At 39.0% G+C, this 13,824-nt stretch overlaps 1 protein-coding gene across 2 annotated transcripts in view; it reads left to right on the top strand.

Annotated features, from left to right (window-relative positions):
* RFTN2 (raftlin family member 2) overlaps positions 1-13,824 on the top strand; it is a 64,596-nt gene that overhangs the window by 49,032 nt on the left and 1,740 nt on the right. Inside the window, exon 8 of one of the 2 annotated variants that reach the window (XM_011225949.3) lies at positions 3,181-3,259. In XM_011225949.3, the coding sequence (XP_011224251.1) occupies positions 3,181-3,259 (79 nt within the window). Of the gene's footprint in view, positions 1-3,180; positions 3,264-13,824 lie in introns of both variants that reach the window. The other variant, XM_019800485.2, reaches the window with a different exon arrangement.

The following is a 13,824-nucleotide window of genomic DNA, read 5'->3' as shown; positions in this document are numbered from 1 at the left end:
TTTCCCTTAGATCTACCATGTTTAGATTCTCCAGACCAAAAAAGAGTTCCATATCTCACAGATGCTCTGAAAATAGCAGGACATATTTTAAATCAGAATGGCCCTGGGGTGCCTGGCTGGCTCAGTTGGAAAAGCATGCAACTCTTGATCTCAGGGTTGTGAGTTCAAGCCTCATATTGGATATAGATTACTGAAATAAATAAAAAAAGAAAATAGTAAAATTAAAAATAAATAAAACTTAATGTGAAAAAAAATCAGAATGGCCCTCAGAAAACCAGGGACATAGCAGTCTCAGACATATTTCAAATGGAGGAGCTTGTTCTCAGGACCTCACCAAGAGATGGGAAGATGATGACCTTACACAGTCTTACCTTGGCTTCTGGAGACTGTCCTAAGATAGTCAGCCTTTGAGAAGCCCTCTCTTCATTTACTGTTTTACCCCATTAGGAAAGGTTGAGAAGCCTGCTCTATTTTTTTTTTTTTAAGATTTTATTTGTTTATTTGTCAGAGAAAGAGAGCACAAGCAGGGGGAGAGGCAGGCAGAAGGAGAAGCAGGCTCCCCGCTGAGCAAGGAGACCCTGGAATCATGACCTGAGCCAAAGGCAGACGCTTAACCCACTAAGCCACCCAAGAGAAGCCTGCTGTATGTCAAACATCACATCCCTATGGCATTCAGACTTGTCCCATCCTATAATGGGCTGGAAAGAACTCACTCCAGGTCACTCACAATCCCTACCCTGACATTCTCCTTTCTATTCAAGAAGAATAATTCTGCCCTGATCCCTCTTCATCTTTGTATAGTTCTAGGCCTGGTTCCCTCATGGGATTCTCTACCTGAATCACACACTTTGAACATTACCCAGAAACCTCCTCTGTATTCTCGGGTACCCTCTCCCTTGACTTTTCTCTCTAGAAGATATTCTAGATTCTTTTTTTTTAAGATTTTATTTATTTATTGGACAGAGAGAGACACAGTGAGAGAGAGAACACAAGCAGGGGGAGTGGGAGAGGGAGAAGCAGGGAGCTTGATGTGGGGCTCAATCCCAGGACCCTGGGATCATGACCTGAGCTGAAGGCAGACACTTAACGACTGGGCCACCCAGGCGCCCCGATATTCTAGATTCTGAGACATTTCCCTCCCACTTAACTTCACCCTACATTTCATTAAACGAATAGAAAAAGTAGAAGGAAATCATATTTGTTGTACACCTTCTAGTGGCAGACACAGTGGAGGTCTTCATACACATCAATGTATTTGTCCTTCGCAAAGTCCCTGACAGGAAACGAAAGTCAGAGAATTTACAAACTTTGCTAAAGTCACCAGCTATGAGGTGGTATCATCAGCTATTATGGTAGAGTTGGGATTCAAACCCAGGAATCTTTGGCTCCAAAGCCACTGCCTTTTCCAGTGTATTCTGTACTTCCTAAACACAGACCGGCCCATTCTGTACACTGCTAGTCTCTTCCCTGTACGCCTATATCATAACCCATGTCTTCTGATGATTGTTCCCAAAAGTTACAATGTACAGTTGACCCTTGAACAACATGGGTTTGAACTGCGCAGGTCCACTTATAAGCAGATTTATTTTGATAAATATAGTACAAAACTGTAAATGTATTTTTTTCTTCCTTATGATTTTTTTCATAACATTTTTTCTCTAGCTTACTTTATTCTAAGAATACAGTATATAATACATATAACATACAAAATATGTGTTAGTTATCTGTTTATGTATTTGGCAAGGCTTCCAGTCAACAACAGGCTATTAGTAGTTAAGTTTTTGGAGAGTCAAAAGTATATGTGGATTTTTTTTTTTTTTAAGATTTTATTTTTAAGTAATCTCTACCCCCAGCCTAGGGCTCAAACTCACAAACCCAAGATCAAGGGTCACATGCTCTACCTACTGAACCAGCCAGGTGCTCCCTATATGTGGATTTTTGACTGTGGCGGGGAGGGCGTTGCTGCCCCAACCCCCATGTTGTTCAAGAGTCAATTATACTTCATACCAAGTCTTTTCTTCTAATCAAAGATAAGGTTAAACTAAAATGAGATTAGACTAGAAACATTCTTTTAAAAATAAAAATAAAAAAGAAGCAGTCTCTCATTACCACTCCGGGAGAAATTTTGCTATTCCTCAAAATTCAACAGTATCAGTAAGTTTGGGATTTTCAAATGGTGGGGTTGACATATACCGCTAAAGCCAGAGTTTCAATGTTGCATTTGTTTTCCAGAAAAAGAGCTCAGCATAAAATGCAGCTAATAGTGAGGTTTTGTTTGGGGTTTTTGCATAATAAAAGTCGTAACTGAGCAACATTAGCTACAGACACTCCTCCCCATAAATCCATGGAGACTGTGAAAAGCATTTCAGAGAAATACAAACCCCAAGTAGTCTTTGGCAAGGGGTAATTTGCCATGATGATAGTTAAATAAGGAGAATACTGAGTAGCTGACTACAAAGAAGCATCTGAAAATAAAACTAGCTGTGGCTCAAGGCCCTCATCTGAAAATGTAGATAAAATCTCTCACATGTGGCAGCCTAAATTGGTCTCTTCTTCTTCTGAGGCAAATTTGACAATGCATACCAAGAAGCTTAAATCATACCCTTTTGACCTAATAATCCTACTCCTGAGACTTTATCTTAAGGAAATAAGTCATAAGAATAAGGAAGACTATCCATATTTTACAGCAACATTATTTAAAATTCAGTGGAAAACTGGAAACAACGTAATTTTCCAATAATACAAGAAAGGCTTAATACATTTTACTATCTTAATTCTTTGAGAGACTGCAGCTATTAAGAATATGATCACAAGTGTACAAACAAGGAAAGGTGTTTAGTGAAAAGCACAGAACACAGAAATGCAAATATGTAGTGATTATAGAACTGCAGAAATTCACATGTTGATAAAGACTAGGAGGGGGCAAAAAAAAGATAAAAATACTTACATTAGCACATTGAGATTATAAGCTTTAAACAAGTTTTCCTTTAGTAATAACTATATTCAGTTTTTAGGCATTTGTTCTTGTTTTTTCAGCTACAAGTTACATAGAATCATATTTCATGATTATTTTTGGATCAGAAGATTATATTACAAAGGATACATGTGGAATATTCTACCCAAGTATGAAATTGGGAATTAATAATTTGCAAATACTAATGCTATTGTTTTAATTTGCAGTGAAGGGAACTTGGCTACAAAGCAAGTTGTGTTCCTTCAGAGACCAGTTATGTGGAATTCAGCTACTCAAACACCAGAAGTGGGTAAAATTGATGCTTTATTAACTAAATGTTCTATTGAAGCATTTAATCCTTAAATTCTCATTGTAATTCGAAATGCTGAATACAGATGAGGAAATATGGACTTGATATGGAAATAGTCTCTAAACCAACATTTAACAACAAAAGAAATGTGTCAGTAACCAGGTGACAGTTCTGAAAGGGATCAAAATATGTTACCCCAAAATTTGTCACGTGAGCAAAGGATTATTTCAAGCTGAAGGCAATTAAGAAACACAGACATAGGAGTAACTTTCTATCTTCCCCCTTTCTGATAAAAAACAGGGCATAAATTCCCCTTTTTAAAGATAACATAGGGTACCCTGGCTGGCACAGTCGGTAGACTCTTGATCTTGAACTCACTCTGACTCTTGATCTCAGGGTTGTGAGTTCAAGCCTCACGTGGGGTGTAGAGTTTACTTAAAAAATAGAATCTTTAAAAAAAAAGGTAACATAAATTTCCATTTGTAAAGTTGTCCCCCTCTCCTGAACTAAGACTAAGAAAAGACTCCTACTAATCACCAGAGATGACTTATTGCTGGAGATGGCACTGACTTGAGTCTACATAAACAAACCTTACTAAAATAACCCTTACCTTCCGTTAGGTTCACCACATACATACCTTTCCACAATCTGCTGCCCATAGAACCCGTAAGCCCTGTTCCTTTGTCTAGTCACTTTGCTAAAATCATGTATAAGCTCCCATGTCGAACTGTCTCTTTAGGTTTTTTACTTTTTCTCTGTGAAGCCCCCATGGACATCCAAAATAAAACTTTTCTCCTGTTAATCTGTCTTTTGTTAGTTTAATTTGCAGGCCTCAGGTACTGAAATAAGAAGGTAGAGGAAAAGATTTTGTAAGTGTACCTAATATTGCAACACAACATCAATAATCATCAGAAAAATGCAAATCAAAGCCACACTGAGAGATCACCTCACACCAGTCACAATGATTACTATTAAAAAAATAAGAAATAACAAGTACTGGCAAGGATGTGGAGAAAAGGGAATCCTTGTGCACTGTTGGTGGGAATGTAAATTGGTGCAGTCACTGTATGGAGATTCCTCAAAGAATTAAAAATAGAATTACCATATGATCCAGTAATTGCACTTCTGGGCAGTTACCGAAAGAATATGAAAACGCCAATTTGAAAAGAGATATGCACCCCTATATCTATTGCAGCATTATTTACAATAGTCAAGATATGGAAACAGTCCAAGTGTCCATCAATACATGAATGGATAAAGAAGGTGTGGTGTATAGATATATAGATATAGATATATCTATATCTATATAAATAAATACTAGTCAGCCATAAAAAAGAATGAAGCCTTGATATTAGCAACAACATGGATAAATCTAGAGGGTATAATGCTAAGTAAAGTAAGTCAGACAGAGAAAGACAAGTACCATATTATTTCACTCATATGTGGAATTTAAGAAACAAAAGAGATGAACAAAGAAAAAAGAGACCAAAAAACCCCAGACTCTTAAATATAGAGAACAAACTGGTGGTTATCAGAGGAGAGGTGGGTGGGGAGATGGATAAAATAGGTGAAGGGGATTAAGAGTACACTTATCTTGATGAACACTGAGTAATATATACAATTATTGAATCACTATTTGTACACCTGAGACTAATATAGCACTGTATATTACTTATACTACAATTTAAAAATAATAATAAAAAATTAAAAGATTACAGATTATATGATATTCTCAAATGATAAAACTACAGCGTGGAGAACAGATCAGTAGATACTAGCAATTAGGGGTTTGGGGAAGGGAAGTAATAAAGGGATCGCATGGGGGGTTTCAGGGGAGATAACAGAACTGTTCTGTGTCCAGTTGTGGTTACGCAAAACTATACATGGCTGTGGTAATTCATAGAACTATATATTTCTAGTATATAATAATCTAAAAATGAAAAGATTGTTTTATAAATCACATAGATACATTTTTTATGTCTTTGTCCTTCATTAAATACTGTCCTTGGTAGAAACCAAAAGAACAGAACAGATCAACAAAACTAAGAGCTCGTTCTTTGAAAGAATTAATAAGATTGATAAACCCCTGGCCAGACTTATCAAAAAGAAAAGAGAAAGGACCCAAATAAATAAAATCATAAATGAAAGAGGAGAGGTCACAACCAACACCGAAGAAATACAATTATAAGAACATTTGATGAGCAACTATATGCCAACCAATTAGGCGATCTGAAAAAACGGATGCACTCCTAGAGACATATAAACTACCAAAACTGAAACAGGAAGACATAGAAAACCTGAACAGACCCATAACCAGCAAGGAAATTGAAGCAGTAATCAAAAATCTCCCAACAAACAAGAGCCCAGGGCCGGATGGCTTCCCAGGAATTCTACCATGCATTTAAAGAAGAATACATACCTATTCTTCTGAAGCGGTTTCAAAAAACAGAAATGGAAGGAAAACTTCCCAACTCTTTCTATGAGGCCAGCATGACTTTGATCCCAAAACCAGACAAAGATACCACCGAAAAGGAGAATTTACAGACCATTAACAGACTGATGAACATGGATGCAAAAATTCTCACCAAGATATTTGCCAACAGGATCCAACATTACATTAAAGGGATGATTCACCACAACCAAGTGGGATTTATTCCTGGGCTGCAAGGGCGGTTCAACAGCCACAAGTCAATGTGATATATACTACATTAATAAAAGAAAGGACAAGAACCATATGATCCTCTCAATAGATACAGAAAAAGCATTTGACAAAGTACAGCATCCTTTCTTGATTAAAACTCTGCACAGTGTAGGGATAGAGGGAACATACCTCAATATCATAAAAGCCATCTCCAAAAAGCCCACAGTGAGTATCATTCTCAATGGGGAAAAACTGACAGCTTTTCCCCCAAGGTCGGGAACATAGCAGGGATGTCCATTATCACCACTGCTTTTCTACACAGTACCAGAAGTCCTAGCCTCAGCAACCAGACAACAAAAACAAATAAAGGGCATCTGAATCCACAAAGAAGTTAACTCTCACTCTTTGCAGATGACATGAAACTCTATGTGGAAAACCCAAAAGACTCCACCCCAAAATTGCTAGAACTNGGAGGAGAACACAGGCAGCAACCTCTGTGACCTCAGGCCCAGCAACTTCTTGCTAGACACGTCTAAAGGCAAGGGAAACAAAGGCAAAAATGAACCGTTGGGGCTTCATCAAGATAAAAAGCTTTTGCACAGCAAAGGAAACAGTCGACAAAACTGAAAAGCAACCCATAGAATGGGAGAAGATATTTGCAAATGTCTTATCAGATAAAGGGCTAGTATTCAAAATCTATAAAGAATTTATCAAACTTAACACCCAAAGAACAAATAATCCAGTCAAGAAATGGGCGGAAGACATGAACAGACATTTCTCCAAAGAAGATATCCAAATGGCCAACAGACAAAAATGCAAATCAAAACCACAATGAGATACCACCTCACTTCAGTCAGAATGGCTAAAATTAACAACTCAGGAAACAACAAATGTTGTTGAGGATGCCGATAAAGGGGAGCCCTCTTAACACTGTTGGTGGGAATGCAAGCAGGTGTACCCACTCTAGAAAGCAATATGGAGGTTCCTTAAAAAGTTGAAAATAGAGCTACCCTACAACCCAGCAATTGCACTACCAGGTATTTACCCCAAAGATAAAAATGTAGTGTTCTGAAGGGGCATCTGCACCCCAATGTTTATAGCAGCAATGTCCACAATAGCCAAACTATGGAAAGAGCCCAGATGTTCACTGACAGATGAATGGATAAAGAAAATATGGTGTATATATATACAATGGATACTACTCAGCCATCAAAAAAATGAAACCTTGCCATTTGCAATGACATGGATGGAGCTAGAGAGCATCACGCTAAGCGAAAATAAGCCAGTCAGAGAAAGACAATTATCATATGATCTTACTCGCTTGGAATTTAAGAAACAAAACAGAGGATCACAGGGGAAGAGAGGGAAAAATAAAACAAGTCAGAGAGGGAGACAAACCATTGGAGACTCTTAATCATAGGAAACAGCATTGCTGGAGGGGAGGGGGTTGGGGGGATGGGGTAATTGGGTGATGTACATTAAGGAGGGCACGTGATATGATGACACTGGTTATTCTATAAACTGATGAATCACTGAATTCTACCTCTGAAACTAATAATACATCAAATGTAAATTAATTGAATTTAAAAAAACAATAAATCTTGCTCAAAAAAAAAAAAAGGACTGTCCTTGGGTAACGAAATTCTCATGAAGTAAAGGGTTAAAGCAGTGTCCTTTCTATCTTGTTCCTTTTATCTATTCTTATTTTTCTTTCATTTGGAGGGACGCCTCTAAATGAATTCAAGGATGTGACATTCAGTAGGATAAGAGATTCCAACCAGGATTTTATCTCCATCTATAAATGTTCTCAACTTTCTCTTCCAAGATCTTTTCTTCTAAGATCTCTGGAATTCAAAAAAGAATTCCAAGATTCCTTTTTGTTTCTTTTGAAGACTCAAAACTAATCAAATTTTTTATTACCTTAAGTATCTATTTCAATTAAATTCTTCAGCCCATTTCCCTTTGATAATTATTTAAAAGAAATAAAGGTCATTTAAAAGTATTTAGTTTCCACTAACTCACCATTCAGTGGTGTTTTTAGGAGTAGAAAACAAAACATGAAAAGGATTCCAGGGGATGGGTGCATGTGTGTGTGTGCGCACGCTCACATGTGCATGCACCCACACGCGCACACAGTTTCTGCCACACTCTCCAATCCTCCTATTCTCATCTATAAAGTATGGACAATGTTCGTACTTACCACAGGGTTGTGAGGAGGACTCAGTTAGAATACATGTAGAGGGCTTAGCACAGTGCCTGGTCATATAAAATGTTGCTTTTGTTTTCAATAGGAATGTTTTTCTTTCAATGCTAGATGATTAAACACTACAATAACTCTATGGAGAAATTGAAGAAGAATCTAGAAATTCCTAATGACCGTCCATTTTCTCCAGCTAAAAATTACCTTCAGCTAGTATGCAGGAATGTAGTGTATTAGTGTTTTTTGATTATCCAAAAAACATATATATGTGTATGTATATATATATATGGCAAAATATTAACAAGTTTAGAATTAGGTAATATGTATATGGTGTCTGTTGTACTATCCTTTAAACTTTCTGTCTACTTGAAATTTTTCATAATTAGAAAGTTGGGGGAAATTAAGCTAAAAAGCATTAGTCATCAACAATTTTTTCACTAGTTATTAATTAGTAACTAATTAATTACTAAGATGCTATACCAAAAAGGCTCATAAGGAATGATTTAAATACAACAGAAGGGTCTCTCTTGTAATCGTGTAAAGATGGGGAGGCCCTCTAGGGTGGGGCAAGGCTCTGCTTCATGACTGGTCAGCTCTGCTGCCCTCAACATTTGGCTTCCGCCCCGGACCCAGGGCTGCTGTCACATTTGTTGCTATGTCCAGCCAGCAAGAAGCAGGAAAGAGGAATTCCAGGCATGCTTCGAAGTCACATATTTCTTCTCGCATCCCATTGACCACAAGTGTCTGTGAGGGAGGCTGAGATATGCCATCTGGGCCACCACGTGGCTGGTGCCAGTGTGAAATAGCACATGGCCAGCTAAAAATCACAAGCCATTGACAGGGAGTTCTGGGGAGACAGGAGCTTAAAGTTAATGGTTCCAATTTTAATTTACTTTTCTTCTTTAGAGTCGTTTTACATTCAAATAATATTCTTGTCTTTAAAATATATCTCCAAGTGAATGATTTCAGGAGGCAAAGGCTTCTCGGGCACATCTGTTGAATCATTTCTCTAACGCAAACTAAGAAGTGAAGAAGCAGCAGCCAGAAAAATGTTCTAAATTAGATCTTTTCCAAAGTAGCTATCATAAAATCATACGAATACTAAGAAATATTTAATGTACACATTAACTTCTTTCTTTACCTTCCAGTGTGACAATTATTAAACTGTGTTCATACTTTTTCAGTCATTTGAAGTTGATGTGAAATTATTTAAAAATCATAAGGGTCATACTTTACTCATTAACTGTTAATATCCTCGACTGAAGTCCGTGTGAAATCAAATCAGCTACTAGTGTAGGCCAAGGATGTTGAGTATCTCAAGAAGCATTAAGTAAAAATCAAGATAAAAGCATTTTGCTTTTATATTTAATGAGGTTCGTCATCTAGGGAATGCTTTCCACCCAAAGCAAATGGGCTTTTTCCTGGTGTGAGCCGAAGAGGAAGAATGGTCCCTGCTGCCACAGGGCAAGGTTCAGGCTGGAGGGGCGCCTGCGCGGCTCAGTCGTTAAGCGTCTGCCTTCAGCTCAGGGCGTGATCCCGGCGTTATGGGATCGAGCCCTACATCAGGCTCCTCCACTGGGAGCCTGCTTCTTCCTCTCCCACTCCCCCTGCTTGTGTTCCCTCTCTCGCTGGCTGTCTCTCTCTCTCTGTCAAATAAATAAATAAAATCTTTAAAAAAAAAAAAAGGTTCAGACTGGAGAACAGCTCTTTTCTAGGAGACCCATGCTATTACCTTATTGGTGTCCATCCCTTACACCCCCAGGGAGGGACAGCCTATGTATGTAAGAGAGGTTATTGGCTTCTAGGTGGGAAGGATACTGGCATAGCTTATAACATCAAAAAAGAGCGAAAAGAACCCTCAGGTAACGACACCAGAGATTCAATGTTGCCGGGACATTCTCTTTCATCTCTTTGTTTCAGCTTCTATGTGCATATGTGCAGCGGGCTTCTAATAAGGTGAGTGTGGCCACCTCATCGAAAGAGCTGCTTATGGGGCACCTGGGTGGCTCAGCCGTTAAGCATCTGCCTTTGGCTCAGGTCATGATCCCAGGGTCCTGGGATGGAGCCCCACATCCGGCTGCATGCTCGGCGGGTGGGAAGCCTGTTTCTCGCTCTCACACTCCCCTTGCTTGTGTTCCCTCTCTCGCTGTCTCTCTCTGTCATAAATTAAATCTTTAAAAAAAAAAAAAAAGAGCTCCTTAGGGTGCCTGGGTGCTTCAGTCATTTAAGCATCCAACTCTTGATTTTGGCTCAGGTCATAATTTCAGGGTTCTGAGACTGAGCCCTACATTGGGTTCTGTGCTGGGCATGGGGCTTGCTTAAGATTCTGTCTCTCGGAGCACCTGCGTGGCTCAGTTGGTTAAGCGTCTGCCTTCAGCTCAGGTCGTGATCTCAGGGTCCTATGATCGAGTTGAGTCCCATGTTGGGCTCCCATCTCAGCAGGGAGTCTGCTTCTTCCTCTGCCTCTCCACCCTGCTTGTGCTCCCTCTCACTCTCAAATAAATAAACGAAATCTTTAAGGAAAAAGATTCTCTCTCCCTCTCCCTCTGCCCTTCCCCACCCCCCTCTCTTAAAAAAGAAAGAGCTTCTTTATCCTACAGTCCATATGGCAATCCCAGGGAAGGACCCTAATTGGATCTGATTAGGCCACGTGCCCACACAGCAGCAGAGAAGAAAGTGGATAGGAAAGCTGGCTAGAAAGGTCGTCCACTACACCCTTTTCCTTCCCAGACTTGAGTGATTTTGACAAGCCCAAGCTGGGATGACCCAGGAACAAGTTCTATGAGCAAGCAGGGGTGGTATCTCTCCACATTTCAAAACTCTAACTCTTCCAAGCGGTACTAGAGTTACACTTCAGCTTGCAGTGGCTTCCTTATCCTCCCCCAAGCCTGAGACACATAAGGAAGAGAAGTCCTGAATGTCAACTCCAAGTTTTTACTGCTTTATAAAACGTATTTTTTTTTTTTTAGCTCTTCTTCTACTCTGTCCATCATGAACACTTTCCAAGACAACACTATGTCTTACGATTGCTGGTTTCATTATTTCCTTTTTGTTTTTAAGACACTGACAGTGAAAAATGGAAGCCAGAATGGTAGGATCCCTAAATTCAACTGACTGGTCACTGAGTCTCATGTATTTGAAATGGGTCACTCATTTTTAGCAAATGAGAATGATTCTCAAAATTAATATATTTTATCAAGAATGGCATTAGATCTGCATCCAGATCTTGGTATAATTTCCTCCAATTTTATAGTGACATGATCAGAAAAAACCGAGAAGATATATGAATAAGCCTGGCCATGTATCATGGAAAATTTCTCCTTACTGACACAGAGAAATATTCAAAATAGAGTGCTAAGTAGAAAAGTGAGCTGTACACATCTATGCGTGCATATGCAAATGCACGCATATTTGGAGAAAGAAACACTGTAAAATATGCCAAATTTTAACAGTGGTATCTCTGCAGGATAGGATTGTGGATGGGTTTTGCTTTTTTGTTTTTGTCAGATTTTCTGCACTGAACGTGTATTATTTTTGTAACTGAAGGAAAAATGTATTTGGGAAACACACAGATCTTTGACCTTAAATCTACTCATATTTTTGCAGCTGTGGGTAATACAGTGTGCAAAGAATGAGATAAGATACTTGGGATCCAGTCTGAGACCAGCCATTCCCTGACCTTGGACAAATTCTGTCTTCCTTCTGGGCCTGCGTCCTACCTTTGTAGGATGAGGGGTTATAGCAGATGATCTCTCAGGACTGGTTGGGCTTCAGACTCCTACATTCTAAGTTATGAGAACATTGCAATTTGATCTGTTGGGGACGCAATAGCTATGCTGAAGATGTATTTATTAAGAGTCATATGGTAAAAAAGAAAATTAAAGTGTTTGTTCTGAAATCTTTTTTAGACTTACCATGCTAGGTATTCTGTCATCTTCTAATATTTGAAATCGACATTTGGTGGCTGCTCACTTATTAATACTTATCTAAAAGTAAATTACTAAGAATATATTATTCTGAATAACACCCACATTTTATTAAGAAAATTCTCATTGAGTATGTGAGAGTTGGCCTCTACTGGCTGGCATACAATAAGGAATTTATATAAAAATTTACATTTGGCCCTGTTGCTGTTGAGGAAGGAAAGATCCAGGCAGCCAAGTGCTCCCAGGCATCCCTGCCTTCCTATTTTCTCCCAGTCAACTTTGAGAGGTCATTCAGGAGTGAATGCATTCTTTATGCACATGGTAAAGGGAGCCAGCAGTCAGGCTTGAGAAAGGAGCCCAGTCTGTCAGTACCCATCAGCCCTTCCTGCAGCCATAAGGCCATATCCCTCACTGACCAGTGCCAGAGAGAATGTACCATTCTCAAATCCAGCACCTGAAGAATAAAGCTGTCAGGGTCCACTATTTGTATTAAATTCAATACTTCTGGTGAATGAGAATCAAAAGGAAAAGGATTTGAAATCTGATATTTGCATTTGGTGAATACAAGGGGGCCAATGGAAGCGTCACCACCGCAGCTATGTCTGACTCAGGACCACGAAAGCTTTTGTTGAGGCAGGAACCACTTGTTCCCTTGAACTTGCCCAAGGACTCCAGTAACTCAGCCAAGACAAAGAACTGTCAACACACGCCTTTCTATGCAACATGCTGAGTGCTGCTGCTTCCTATACAAACAATGTCATAAACAGTGGTTACATTCCATGGTAGCATATTAAATCTAANAATGTCATAAACAGTGGTTACATTCCATGGTAGCATATTAAATCTAATTTAATGAAGTTTTTGTTTGCTTTGTGTATTTGCCATGAAAGCTAGTAGAAAATGCTCCTGTATTTTATGCGCTACAGTTCAACAAACCTATGGGTTAACAAACTTTTATAAGACCAGCCTGGGCATCTGACCTCTACATTTTTTTTTCTAAGTTTTATCATTGTAACTCTTGCATTTAGGAAAATACAATCCTAGTTCCTAACTAACATATAAACGAACTTCCAAGAAATAAACTCTCTGTAAATTGGGAAATTATTGTGCTTTTTTATCTTTTTAAATTTTATCTTTATCTTTTTGTTTATCCTTGTTCAGATTTTTGTACCTAAGAGTATGTGATCATATTCTAAAACGTCACGTTATCAGTATTAAAGATGCCCTTGTAGGGAAGACTCCTCAGGAGTCTGAACACCCACCTGTTGAGTTGCTACCATTTTCTCCGAGATTTCCTTTTATTGACTTATATACCTTATTTGACTTGTTACCTTGGCAAAGACCATGCCCTCTCTACTCTGAACTGCACCAAGGACATTGTCAGCCCTCAGTAAATATTTCACAGCAAAAACATCCACAGTTTATCAGAGAGTCTGCAGAAGGCGCTGCTCCAGTCTCTGAGCATTGCGACTTTGTCAGGCGGAAACGGTTTGTAGCAGGACAAGGAGAGTGGTCTGCTTGACCCAGGAACACACTCCAGCCATTCTTTCAATATAAACGCGGTCAGAATTATTTGTGACTCCTCTGTGCAGTCTATTCCTGTGTGAAATGGGTGTAAGGTGGCCGGTGAAGCACTTTTTCTGCTGTCTGGATCCCAACTAACACCAAGAAGAAAAATGGAACCTTTAATGTATTTCTACCCTACTTTGTTCCCCAAAGTATGATCTCAACAAGATTCTCTCTTGAGATACCACTGAGAGCCCAGACATGTACACAACCAACCTGTCAATGAGG

Source organism: Ailuropoda melanoleuca, chromosome 2 (genome assembly GCF_002007445.2).
Source record: "Ailuropoda melanoleuca isolate Jingjing chromosome 2, ASM200744v2, whole genome shotgun sequence".
Taxonomy (NCBI): Eukaryota; Metazoa; Chordata; class Mammalia; order Carnivora; family Ursidae; genus Ailuropoda; species Ailuropoda melanoleuca.
This window is presented reverse-complemented; position numbering and strand designations above follow the sequence as displayed.